This window comes from Chanos chanos, chromosome 10, assembly GCF_902362185.1.
Source record: "Chanos chanos chromosome 10, fChaCha1.1, whole genome shotgun sequence".
NCBI classification, from domain to species: Eukaryota; Metazoa; Chordata; class Actinopteri; order Gonorynchiformes; family Chanidae; genus Chanos; species Chanos chanos.
In genome coordinates, this window is record NC_044504.1 from 23801911 (window position 1) to 23815587 (window position 13677).

At 39.6% G+C, this 13677-nt stretch overlaps 1 protein-coding gene across 1 annotated transcript in view; it reads right to left on the minus strand.

The window, feature by feature from the left end:
- The window catches only part of arhgef28a (Rho guanine nucleotide exchange factor (GEF) 28a), a 43666-nt gene extending 38349 nt beyond the window's left edge, over positions 1-5317 (minus strand). Inside the window, exon 1 of the mRNA XM_030787504.1 lies at positions 5285-5317. Within this exon, the coding sequence (XP_030643364.1) occupies positions 5285-5317 (33 nt within the window). The remainder of the gene's footprint in view (positions 1-5284) is intronic.
- Positions 5318-13677: the final 8360 nt, after the last annotated feature.

Genomic DNA, 13677 nt, shown 5'->3' on the forward strand with positions numbered 1-13677 from the left:
ATATATGACTGTTCACATGTATGACTGGTATGTGTATGTGTTTGTATCTGTATTCATTTATATCAGCTTGATTATTGCTTAACAGCCTTTGGTGTCTGTATCTACATTTCTGGATGAATGATGGATACATGAATGGACAAGTGAATGGATTGATGAATAGGTAGATGTATAAAGTAACTGAATTATTCACTCTGCGCTGGATGGAAAGATACAGATGCTTTCTCCCATCCTTCTGCCACTCTTACACATACACTTTCTTTAGAATTAGTCAAGCTGTGCTTGTTTGTGAGTTTCCATGGTGAAAACTGGGGACTTCTCTACTTTGTTTACATCCGTGTGTGTTTTTCTCTAAATGCACCTGCTCACATCATCCTGCTGAGAGAAAAACAACACCTCCACATAATTCATCCCCAGAGTGTGTGTGTGTGTGTGTGTGTGTGTGTGTGCCTCCACCACCAACATGTGTTACAAGGTGTGTTTGGGTACATTCCCCTAGGTGTAACAACAGAGGTAACACTAACCCAGCCATTCAAGGTGTATGTGTGTGTGTGCGTGTGTTTGTGTGTGTGTGGTTGTGTGTTATGTCTTGAGACATAAATGAATCACCACAACTAGTAACAAGAGCCGATCTGAAACCGAGTAACACATTTTTGTTTGTTTAAGAGTTTCCATTGTTTAAACACACCATGTACTGGGATTGATTTCTAGTTTATTCATAGATTCTCAGACAAAACAGTCTGTATGAGCATCAGTGTATGTATCAGCTAAACATGCAAGTGCTGACAGAATCTAAAAGGGCTGTGACAAAAGCAAGCTGTCAAAATCCTCAGTTATTTTACAGCCACATGAGTCAACCTTTGACCCCAAGGCAACATGGGAAGTGAGAGAAGACTTAATGAAGTCTCACTGACTATAAAGACAAGAATTAATCTTCTTAAGAAATATTTTTCAAAAAAAGGACTGCTGTGAAAGCGACTTATTGAACATAAATCCATTGGATTAACTTTGATGGCAGACGGATTGGTCCAGAGGCTTATGATGTGACTAGTAGAGGAATTTATGGGTCCAAATACTACACCAGCAAAAATGAACTATGTGGGTCTTACACTGGCTTTTCATTTTAACCAGTTAAAATGTCAAACAGAATTTTTAATTTTTTGAAAGATTAAGGAAAATAGTGCTACTTTTTCACACTCCCCTTACATAACACGATTTATCTCACACATACTGGGCACTGTTCAGGCTTAAAATGTATGCATTTTGAGCCTGAACAAACACACACACACTCAATTTAAGAGTAAAATGAGACTAATTTTGAGCTTGTCACATACAAGCTCTCAGAGACAAACACGCTGCTTTGTGCTCCTGAGGTAGTACACAGGTTGGCTCGTTGAGACACTCAGTATAGAACAGACGGAGCCGGCCCATAGGGGCAGAGAACACATGTGGCAACTCAAGCTCCACTTCTAAACATTAACAACAGTTTAGCCAGGTCTCCATGGAAAAACAGATGCCCTTTTCTCAGTGGGACCAATGCGACAATCAGTTAAATAAATCAGATTACATTAAACTAAATTATATTGACATTTTTCCAGGAAGTGAATGTGTTGTGCAACTCTGGAAGTGGAGGGGGGCGGTAAAAGATCTCATTTAATTATGGACTTAATTTCTATCCAGTGTTATGATAATATTATGATACAATGGCATAGTAGCCTACCTGATAATACTTATTTTTCAAAGAATGTCACAGTCTTTCACGCTGTGGAGTCAGGTCTGATCTGTAGGTTGCTGATTCTTTGTAGTAGGTGTCTTGGACTGTTTAGTTCTGACCAATCAGAACTCAGTCCACTTACGACAGCATACTTGACTTAGGCTATGTTAACATGCTTTTAATACGTTTGTACTTAACTTAGGCTACGTTAATGTGCTTTTAATAAGTTTGCAGTTGAAACATGATAGAATAGCTGTCATGAGGATGTTTGGTAAAATGTAGACATACTTGGCCTAGAATGAAAGGCAGAGAAGAGAATTCTCATTACATTTCATTTTTTATTTCGTTCATCTGTCTAACTTTGATGTTTTGCCATTTAATAAAGGAACTATTTTGTATCTCACAGACCCCTTTTGCTGCACACTAACACAGTAGATGCCTGCATATGCTACCTGCAAAAATTGCATTTCACATCACCAATAAGTAGACTTCACTGAACGTTTTAGCCACTACTCAAGCTAGCTATGAAATCATCATTTGGACACATTTAGTTGGGCATAGTGATATTTGGTATACAAGCTATGGTATCCAAAACCTGAGGTTTCTTCATCTGTGGTTAGTCAAAACAGCACCTGGAAGAGATGGCAGGGAAACAGTAGAGGCATGGCCAGTCATGTGATGCGCCCCGGAGGCCTGCTCTCAGCACTCCCAAACACACAGCACCATGCTTCCAGCAAAGACACCATTCATTCTGGCTGCCTGCAGTCAAAAACCAGTTAGAGAATTTCATCCCATGGGGATCTTCTTCTCTTGTGACGCATGTATAAATATTCCAGTGTCTCACCCAAATTCCAGATGTGTCACAACTTTCCAGGAAATTCGGAAGCCCCACGAACAATGAAGAGCTAATAACAGGGAGTCGGAACAAAAAAAAAAAAAAAACAGGTTCCTAGAGGCAACAGAGAATTACTCAACTACACACCACACCGTGTGAATCTCGGAAAACAGCTGTCACGTTACATTTTCATATTCAGGTGGCTAATATTCCCTAAGAGTTGCCTTTTAATTTTTGGAACTGACAGTGACAGAACAGGAGACTGTTCTTCATAATAATTTGTTACTTAATTTATCGAAAAGACCTTAAAGTGAAGGTTTCACCTTTGACAATCACATGGTGACAGTAATTACACTGAAAGTGATGTTGATTTACAGTCAGTGTTGGGGGTAACACAGCAGTGTGTTACTGTAATGTAGTTCATTTTTCTCTGTAACAAAAATGCGCTACAGTTTAAATTCGTGTAATCACATTATAATTGCCAATTTAAATAGAATTCCATTACTTGTGTTACAGATATATTTCTAAGGGAATAATATTAATTGTCTGGGTGTCTGCCCTGCGATGGACTGGTGACTTGTCCAGAGTGTTCTCCCCACCTTTCGCCCAATGAGTGCTGGGATAGGCTCCAGCACCCCGCGACCCTAATTAAGGTAAACGGCTTGGAAAATGAATGAATGAATGAATGAATGAATGAATGAATGTGAAATGCAATCAAAACATAAACTTCGCCCATATAGTACTACATGTGAAGATGATTTAAACAAAATTTAAAAATTAAAAAGCTCTAACAGACACTCTAATGCACACTCAAGTTATATTCTGAGTACAACTTGGTAAAGACTAGACTAATACAATTTCAGACAAAGATCACCTAGAAACATTTAATGTGGAAAACCCTTCTAACTCTATTTACACACACACACACACACACACACACACACACACACACAGTAAGACCTTTTTAGCCAGTACTGAATGAAATCATTTGTCTATTGTGCATTAGCTTGATTCATGCTTAGTTGTGAGTTGACATTATATGGGTCTACCAAAAACCTTCAGCCTATCAGGTTACAATAACATGCCCTCTCAATCTTTTTGTCACACACACACACACACACACACACACACACACACACACACACACACAAACACACAACCTATCTACTTAGAGGTGAAGGTAAGGGTTAAAGGTGGAGTTTATCCTGTTTCAGGCTTAAATGGAATGAAACCAAGGAACTGTTTCCATGGCCACTCAGTCATCCAGACTTATACAATCAGCTCTAGCGTCTCACAGCCAATAAAAAAAGTGCAAAAACAGCCCAAATGCAAGCTGTAAAAACATAATTAAAAAAACAAGGATGGGGAATAAAGATTTAGATCAAATGTATTGTTATAAGGGAAATGTGTTAATTTAGTTTGAGTCCTAGTGACTAGTGCACTGAGCACTGACATGAGAGAGAGAGAGAGAGAGAGAGAGAGAAATGCCATGTTTTCACAATGGTATTCACAATGGAATTTCACAGTGTTAGAATTAGGAGTCTATTTTTTCTTGTTTTTCACAATTAAACAATTCAAAGGACGCTGACAAACTGTTCAGAATCTTGAAATGAGCACAACATATTTCAGAGAATCACAGCATCCCAACTTATAGTTTTAGGCTGTGGGAAAGTTTCCAAAGGGTTGGGGAAATTTGGGATGAACATTCTATAAATAAATTCTATCCCATTTCTGAGAGGTACCCAGACATTTGAAAGATTTGTAGAATGTTTTAAAAATTCATCAATGCACTGTTCACATGCCAGTCTCCAAATGTCCTCTAAAGGTTCCTATCCCAATATTTGGGAACTAAATTTACAATAACGTAACCCAAATGTCTTAGGAAAGTTTCCTGTTAACTGGGCTCATTACAGAGTGTATGTGCCTGAGAGAAGTTGTCCTGTATGAGTCAGTTAAGAGACCTTGAGATAAAAGCAGAGTTGGCCAAACCAGATCACCCCGCCTTTAACTTCATGTCAGAGCAGAGAATGCAGCAATTAACCAAACAACTAAAATAAACAACCGAATCCGCACACACGGGAACAAAAATCTCACCACTCGCATGCCTCTACAGGCATACACTCACAAAGAAGGTGTATTTGAAACCTCTGGAGAGGCCTTAACTTTTTACAAAACAAACAAATTGAGAAATTGAGCATACCTTTTTTTAAAATAAAAAAATATCTCGCTTTGTTGCCTTTCCTTTTGAAGGAGTTGCCTCTCGTTTGCTGCCATGTTTTGCTAATGCAAATTCATGCAAAATTAGCCCTGGAAATCTTAATAATGTACCGTCAGTCATGTCGCATACAGACAGACATAATGCGCTGAGCCTGAAAACATACTCTTTTTTCTGTTTTATGCTCTCTCCCATCCTGCTTCCCTCACACACACACATACACAAACACACAGAGGTGCAGGGCTTACATGCATGGGTCCCATCATCTGGGCAACAGACAAAATTAAAGGACAGATCTCAAGAGAACAAGGAAACAAAAGAACAAAATGGCTTGAGTTTCACGAGAGGGAGAGGGAGAGGGAGAGGGAGAGGGAGAGGGAGAGAGAGAGCGAGAAAGAAAGAGAAAGAGAGAGTGAGAGAGAGAGAGAGAGAGAGAGAAAGAGAGAGAGAGAGAGAGAGAGAGAGAGAGAAAGGGAGAGAGGGAGAGAGAGAAAGTGGTTGAAAAGTCGCATGCTGTACTCACATAAACCGGTAACTCTCTTTTGCTCAGCTCCATTTTACCAGCATCTGCACGGAGAGAAAGATAAAAGTTTAACAGAATAAAAAAACAATTGGAACCTACCCCATAACCACCTAAAACCAAAAACAGGGAGAGAGGAAAAATAAGTGTGAACGAAAGTGAGCAAACTCAGCAGCAGTATAAATAAAAGTATATATAGAGCTGTTCACAATGCTGTATTCAGACAGCAATTTGACTTACAATCATCTTAGATTAGATTCATCTGTGGGTTTTCTTTTTTGACTCATCCAGACTTTAATCATGCCTATAATTAGGCTAAAATAGTCACATTCTGAACCAGTTCCTTTAATTAGTGTGAACATTTACGAGGTTCTTTAGACGAGAGAAAAACAGCTGAAAACGTCATCAAAACATTGTGTCCTCCCGGAACAAAAGAAAAAAAATCAGAGAGGTTTCCTCTCTTTTAAGTTGTACAATTCCTCTGAGTGACAAACAGTTGACACAGGAGGGTCACGGCAGTGCCTGTCAGGTGCAGACCTGGGCACCCACTGGACTGTACGTTTTGGTAAACGCCAATCTTCACCACATCGTGTATAAAAAAAAAACCCCTAGGCTCAGCCATGAGTAATCCAGCTGAATCATCTGTGGTTGAGCAATCGTGGATCCTCTAGGCTCACATTGAGAGACACTGTTCTTGGATACGAATACGATGAAGTGGAACATTAATATACGTGACAAATAGGCGAGTGTTTGTACCTGGCTCTCTCTGACAAGATGACATACTGAGTTCAGCTGTAACTCTAAACGCTCTCCCACAAACACACATGCACACAAGCACACTCACAGAGACCTGTGCTCCTTCATGAATACTGCAAGAAGTAGCAGACAAGGCAGAAAACTACACCATAGGTAAGGTCATTTCTGATTGAGTCAGTGTGTGTGTGTGTGTGTGTGTGTGTGTGCATGTGTGTGTGTGTGTGTTTCTTAGCAAACACTTACAAAAACTATCACGTAAAAACAGAAACTAAAAATCTCCATATCCAAAAGAATTATATTGATATAAGGTGAATTGCAAGCCACTTTATTATGTTGATATCTTGTATATCAATACTTTTTGGCATAGCTTTCTGATATGAGGCAGAGTGGTCCATCTGTGCTTAAAAGGTCTTGGAGCATCATGGTGTTCAATGATTTAGGCTGTGACTTTTGCCTTTACTCAGACGAGGACACAGAGACACTTCGTACAATCCCAAAGAACACTAAAAACAATGAGAACAGCCTTGGGAGATTTCCCACATAGATCCAGCAGATAAACTATGAATCATGTTCCCAGCCTTCTCCTTAAGTCTAGAATGCCAGGACAGCTTATTTCCACAGAATAACGTTTTTTTTCTGTGGCTCCATAGGTATTTTTTTTCCCACGATTCCTTCTTGGAGCTTATTAGCTTTAAACCTCCAATTTCTGAGGGATGATATGTATGCATTCTGTTTGTTTCTGTTGCTTGGTCTCAGACACACACACACACACACACACACACACTAGGCTTTGATCCGTGGTGAAGTTAGATAGGGTGAGCACACCCTAATATTTCAAAATAAACAACAAGACAGAGAGAGAGAGAGAGAGAGAGAGAGCGAGAGAGCGAGGGGGAGAGAGAAGGGAGAGGGATAGATAAAGGAGGAGGAGATAAACTGAGTGACCCATGGATGTATCAGGTTGGTCTCTGAAACTGACTCTGGTAAGATACTCCAATATTTCCACCACATGAAAACATTGTTCACAAAGTCCCTCTGAACAATACAAGCTCAAAACAGCACCCAAATATTCACAGAAAATCATTTAACCACTTAATTAACAGCCATACACCACCATGAGACATTGCCTCCTCAACAGTCAATGAAAAGTGTTTACATACGAGGTAAAATGAGGTCTGTACTCTGAGTCTGAGCTCCCAGGTTATCGAGCACAAATGAAAGTTCTCTTTCTACAGGTGTGTGTGTACAGGGTGTGAGGCTTCACTTATTACCTGTGTGCAGTTATGCATATGAATGTGTGTGTGTGTGTGTGTGTGTGTGTGTGTGTGAGAGAGAGAGAGAGAGAGAGAGAGAGAGAGAGAGAGAGAGAGAGAGAGAGAGAGAACAAGAGAGAGAGAGAGAGAGAGAGGTGGAGATTCACCTTACGACAGAGAGTAATACATGCAAGAACAATGATGAAAATGCTGAAATCTGGCCAAGAAATGCTAGAAGTCTTTTTCTCACAGTCCAACAGTGCACTTGTTCCATTTCATTACTTAAGAAGTCCTTGAGTAATCCAAGTTCCCCAACTCCAGCCCTAGACTGACACAGCAGATACACATTCAATAGTTCCAACAGCGCAGAGAAATTGTATGACAAATATGTCACACTCAGAAATCAAACATTTGTAAAACTGCTATTTTTTGCGCAAAAGGTAGGCTATTAAGGGTTTTCTGCTAATAGTACAATTAACCTTAAATCTACTCACCTGCTACCTTCAACAAACAACATGATTCACAGTGAACTTTCTTGAGTTATTTCACATGTATTGTCACCTACAGTGTTAGGATTAAGTAAAGGAGGGAGTTATTTTCAGGTGCCCTCATAATTGCATTCTCTCAACCAAGAAGAGGAACATTTAAAATGACATATTGATGCTATATATACTTTTTCAAATCAAATCTTTCAAATCCAGACTGACAATACCTCATCACGCAACAATTACATTAACAGCCTACAACAGTACAGTTTTATACAAGCACGTTACATCGGATAAGGGCATCCTTGTCCTTGTCATAAGAACACTGCAAACTAAATGTACAGTTAAAATCAATGTCATATGAAATGAATTCAATTTATTCCTGTCTCTGACTTCAAAGCACTTTCTCTGTGAGTTAGAGCGAACCGGATTATTCAAGACATCAAACTAATCCTCTTACTGTTATCAAAGATATGTCACTCATTCGCATCGGCTCTTAAGGCAGGGAGGGAAACACACGCGCACACTCTCGCGCGCCTCCATGCCAAGGACACATTATGCACCTGAAAATAATGGGCACAAACTTGGATAGGTGCAGAGTGCAGACTTATCAAAATCAGGCAGTTGAAAACAATGTTTTCGTACCATTGCCAAGCTTTCAATCCAAACTTTTGAAACTACTCCCCAAGACACCTGTACTGTAGGCTATTGGTCTTCCACAGGCAGACTCGTCGACCTGATCTTGAGGCAAAACATAAGACTAATTGTCGATTTCTCTTTGCTAAGTGTCTAAGGTAAAAGATCAGGTCTGGCGCTTTACACTCCAGTTGTTCCATTGTTTCTTCTATGAAGTCTTTGTTTATGCAAGACAAGAGTGACTTTGATGGTTGCCACTACCGATCGCTACCCGCAAACAATGACAGCTTTTCACTGAAACTATTCAAGTCCAGACAAACATACTCTCTCATCCAAATTGCGCAGAATTCTCATATCTGGATGTACACGTTATTTGTCGTGTTAACTCAATGACCCCAAAAAGCCCACTTCTCTTTTCCGTTTAACCGTTTTCCAAGATACGGCTGATACAAGAATGAAAATTATATCGATATATACCACTCACCTCAGTCCACGTTTGGAAAATATCAGTATCCTACTTTTCCTCCGTCAAAAGTCGCTCGCAAACTAACGCCGTTTCTACGCACGGATCCCTCTTCTCGAACTACTCTTTCATTTGTGCCGAAGGTGACTTGCGAAGTGATGCGTCCGACTTAGGTGTGCACACAAGAGTACACTGTATGGCCTCACGAAAGTGAGGTTTTTAAAGTACAGTATTGGAGCATACTGTGAATTGTCAACGTTTTAGAAATGTCATCCATATAGAGACTGCTTGATGTATTCAGCGGCACCTTTATAGACAGTCCTACCCACCGGGAGACAGTCCTACTGAGCTAGGGAGAGAGAGAGCCACAATAATATAGTCACGTGTCCACAGACCTGAACAACACTGAGAGGGTTTTTCGCGCACGTTAACCCTTTACGTTATCCGTGTACGAGTTTAGACATATTGCAGTTAACAACGAGTGACGTGTCTGTCTCATGCTGACGGTTATTCCCGTTTTTGCCAGTACAGATGTTCACTAATGATGCAACCAACTCAGGGGTACAAGAGAATCAAGTCTGACTGCCAATATGTTTAAGCATACATTTCCAACCATGCAATGAGCCTGCGCCTAATCTTCACTTTTTCTGTTGCTTCTGTCATTTTTGAAACAGATATTATATTGAAAAGGTATAACCAAGTCGTGATTTCCTCGCCTGAGAAAAAACGAAGTATAACAAAATAAAAAAATCATGAGAGAGCGGTCCGAGAGCGCTATATTGGCTGATAACTATTTGCGTTGTTTTTTAATCAACTGATTTATTCAGAAATGGATTTTGTAAAGAATGAAGAATGTGTATACTTGATAATTAGAACTAACATGATATCAAATCCCTCTTTGCGTAATTCTCAGATAGCGAAGAAACCATTAACTCCACATCAACCCTATCTCCCTTAAAGACAGGACTTAATAGTTACACATTGACTGAGATTAATAATTTAGATGAATAGGTCATGTCTTGCCAAAACCATTAACTGAGTTTCTTCACACGTAAAGTTGCGACTAAAACTTTTGACACGACAATAATTAATAGTTAGTTAGACTTTCTAAGACAAAACTCAGATATCCGTTGGTCAGACCAGGCACAGTTTACATCGACTGCCAGAGCGCAACTAACAGGAAACTATGGAGGGGCCCGGTTATAATGCCCACCCTTCCTGTCAGTTTCTTCCGTGACCCAAAATCCGAGTCCATTCATGGTTGGAGGGCTTCCAAAAACCTCAACCACTGAATCCGCAGGAAAAACGACAGAGAGCGGTGGGATTACATATGGCACAATTTTGGCCTCACAGACTCAGTCAAAGCACAGCCTGAAGGGCATACTTGACATAACAAATATGTGTTTCGGTGCTCCTGAATACGAGAAAAAATACGAAACAGGCTCTAGTTAGCAGGTATCATTAAAATAAGCGTTTGTGATATACTTAAAGAAAATCAGAATGTCACATTTGATGGGGCCGCAGGTCAGAAAAGATATTTGTCGATGTAGGCTTACCGCAAAATTCCGATAAATATTGAACAATCTATGAGATCAAAGTATTTGAATATCTAAATCTTTGCTTTGAAATATGTCAGAGTGGAAATAAACAAGCATACGTTTGACGCACAGTCATTTATTTCTTTGGATTCGCTTATAAGCATACTTTACTAACTGGGCCGAATGTTACCTACTTTTGCAAATGACTTGTAACGTTGAATTGCACTGCCCCCTTGCGGTCATAAGTGTACGTTGCGTTTTTCCATAAAAAAGATGAAATTCCGCATGCCCCTTTGAAAAATTGAACTGTGTTTACATGCCTCAGATACCAATGATCAATGACAATCAGTCCATTGCCCTCTAAAATAAGACATTTAAGCTCTTATTTACATAGGTGGTAGACTCTTATTTATATAGACATTTTAAATGACAAACTCCAAAAAATGACATTAAGTCTTGACCTTCCTTTCATTTGTCAGTATGATGAAGAGTGCACATGCACCACACTCTGGAAGGTGTGTTTTGGGACATGGATGGATGGAGGAGGAGATTTCAGATTTGCCCTCCACACTTCAAGGGTCCTAAGTAGTAAACACACAGACACATTTGTTAACAAATGAATACCAATGACCAAATAATCGAAGGACAAACCCAGTCCCTCCTCACAAAAGCACACTAATTCTCTTTGTCTCTGTTTGTCACAACACTGTCTTTCACTCTCCCTAATTTCATTGTAGCTTTCACGCACTATCTCCATCCATCCATCCCAACATCCATCCATCTATCTACCGAAACGCCCACCCCACCCCCACCCCCTCGTGTGAGTGATACTGTGGAACAGCAGGGGTCTGGAGCAGACACAAATTCTGCACAAAAGCTCCAGCACGAAGGCAGAGCAGCCTGGTCGCTGCACTCTCTTAGGAACTTCGCCGACCGGAAGATCCCACTCCCCCAGCCAGAGAGGTCTCACGTCAATCCCTCCCATCCCCCCCAAACTCCAAATACAATCAGAAAAGCTCTGTCTCACACCATGTCCTCATTAACAAATGCCCCTCCTCCTCTCCACATCACCAACTTCTCTTCTCTTCTCTTCTCTTCTCTTCTCTTCTCTTCTCTTCTCTTCTCTTCTCTTCTCTTCTCTCCCAGACAATACTCACTCAGAATAATGTTAGGCTTATACTGGGAAAGAAGATAAAAGTGGCACTGTAGATGCCCCATCTGACCTCACTGACTTTGATATAGTCATTTAAATTATCAGAGGTCTGACCTGTAAGTTATAATCATTATATATCAGAAACAGGTGTGTGTGTGTGTGTGTTTTTTTTTATTTAGGTTCTTGTGAACCATAAATTCCCATGAAAGAGGATATAAATATCTGACAAGCGGTCACTCAGTAGAGTTGCTGGTCTTCACCTAGAATTTTTTTTTTTAATTGTTGTGCAGATAAAGATACTGCTGATATTCTTTGTTTTTAATCATTTGGCAATGGGTAGAATTAAAAGTTTAATATTTAATAAAGTTAAATCCTAGTTACAGTAAAATGTAAGTCAGTGAGAGGTCCCTACTAGAATGTAAATGTTTGTGTGTGTGTGTGTGTGTGTGTGGGAGAGAGAGAGAGAGAGAGATACAGAGACAGAGACAGAGAAAGAGAATGTAGGTCATCTGAGTTGAGGTCCAATTCTGAGCCAAGGTTCCAGTGTGACCTAATCCCTCTCACGTAAGCAGCACTCTCAGGACAATCCTCTGGGCTTCTTGTATCACAGCTCTGCCCGTGACAGTCCACCATCACTGGGCATCCACGCAACAAACAACCTCCTACTGCCTCTGGACTGAGCTCTCAATTCCCACATTCACATTCATGCTCACAAATCCACCGAAATAAGCCCTCCATGCAGGGAGAATTCCAGAGGGTTGCTCACAGCCACAAGCCTGCTGAAGTTCTCCTGCAGAACCAGCGTATGAGTTAAAATGCACACTAATCCTACCTGGAGTCAAAACTAATATGATAAACTCCCATATGAGAACATTAAATCATATCTTTATATTAAAAATTCTTTATTAACAACTCAGTTTTCCGAACGCAGCTACCTCAAAATAGAATAACAATCCAGTGGTTATTACTGTATAATTAGACCCCTGATACAACAATATAAACTTTGAAGCAAGTAACAAGATTCGAACTCTATACAGTCCAGTGTTTAAAAGGTTTATTGTGTTTAAGAAAGCATAAAAATGATCTCCGCAAATAAGTCCAAACCATTTACAATGCCTTCTATATTATACAGGATTTTTATACAATACATAGATATACATGTGTTTAGTAAACCATTTAGAAATTCATGGACCGCCCATTTCCATTATAGGTTCTATTGATTAAACTCATTGAAAGGTTGATTACCTAAATTAATTCAAATTACACTTGTTTCATGTTCATAGTGTTATTTTAAACTGTTCAGTAAATAAATCCATGACAACAATGTTGAATGGTTTGCTGATGTTATGGCCTTTTGGCTGACCCATAATCTTATTCGAGACTGTAGGCAAATATGCAAGCAAACACAGGCTGTGGGTATCAAAATAGAAAAAAGACTGAAAGAAAGAGATTAAAAAGAAGTCGTTCCAACATTTTAACTGATTGACATTTCTGAAGGAGTTTCTTCGAGAGGACAGAGCAGTCAGATGAAAAAGATCATTTTCAAATAAGCTTCTCTTGTCAAACAGTGCTTAAAAATGACAGTGTTGGAAACATCTGTGTGCATATCACGTTTTGAAAAAGAGGCTGGATGCAAGCTTTATTTTATTTTATTTTTGTTATGTTTATTTTCCTTAAACATAACAAAAAAAAACTTCAAAGAACTTACAAATAACAGGTTCAGGAATTCAGACAGGCAGGGAAACCAGCGTGACGTAGGGTAAGCACCAAACAATTCCAGACTAAGAAAGAAGGCAAAAGAAGGAGTATGTATACATGACTAAATGAGGCAGAACTAACTGAAGACAGGTGGGATCAATGATTATGCTAATAAGGCTGAATGAGGAAACCAGGAAGTGACAGACAACTTTACCAAACTGACCAATAGAGGGGGGAAACGAGAAGAACAGGGAAATGAGAGGAACAGGGCGTGACAGTGCATAACGATTGCTTATGTACATAACAGTTCATTTGTTTTCAGTTTGACAGTGTCATCGCTTAACTAGTAGGGCTTTTCGTAACTATAACTTAAATATAGATATAGATATAGATATAGATATAAATATAGATATG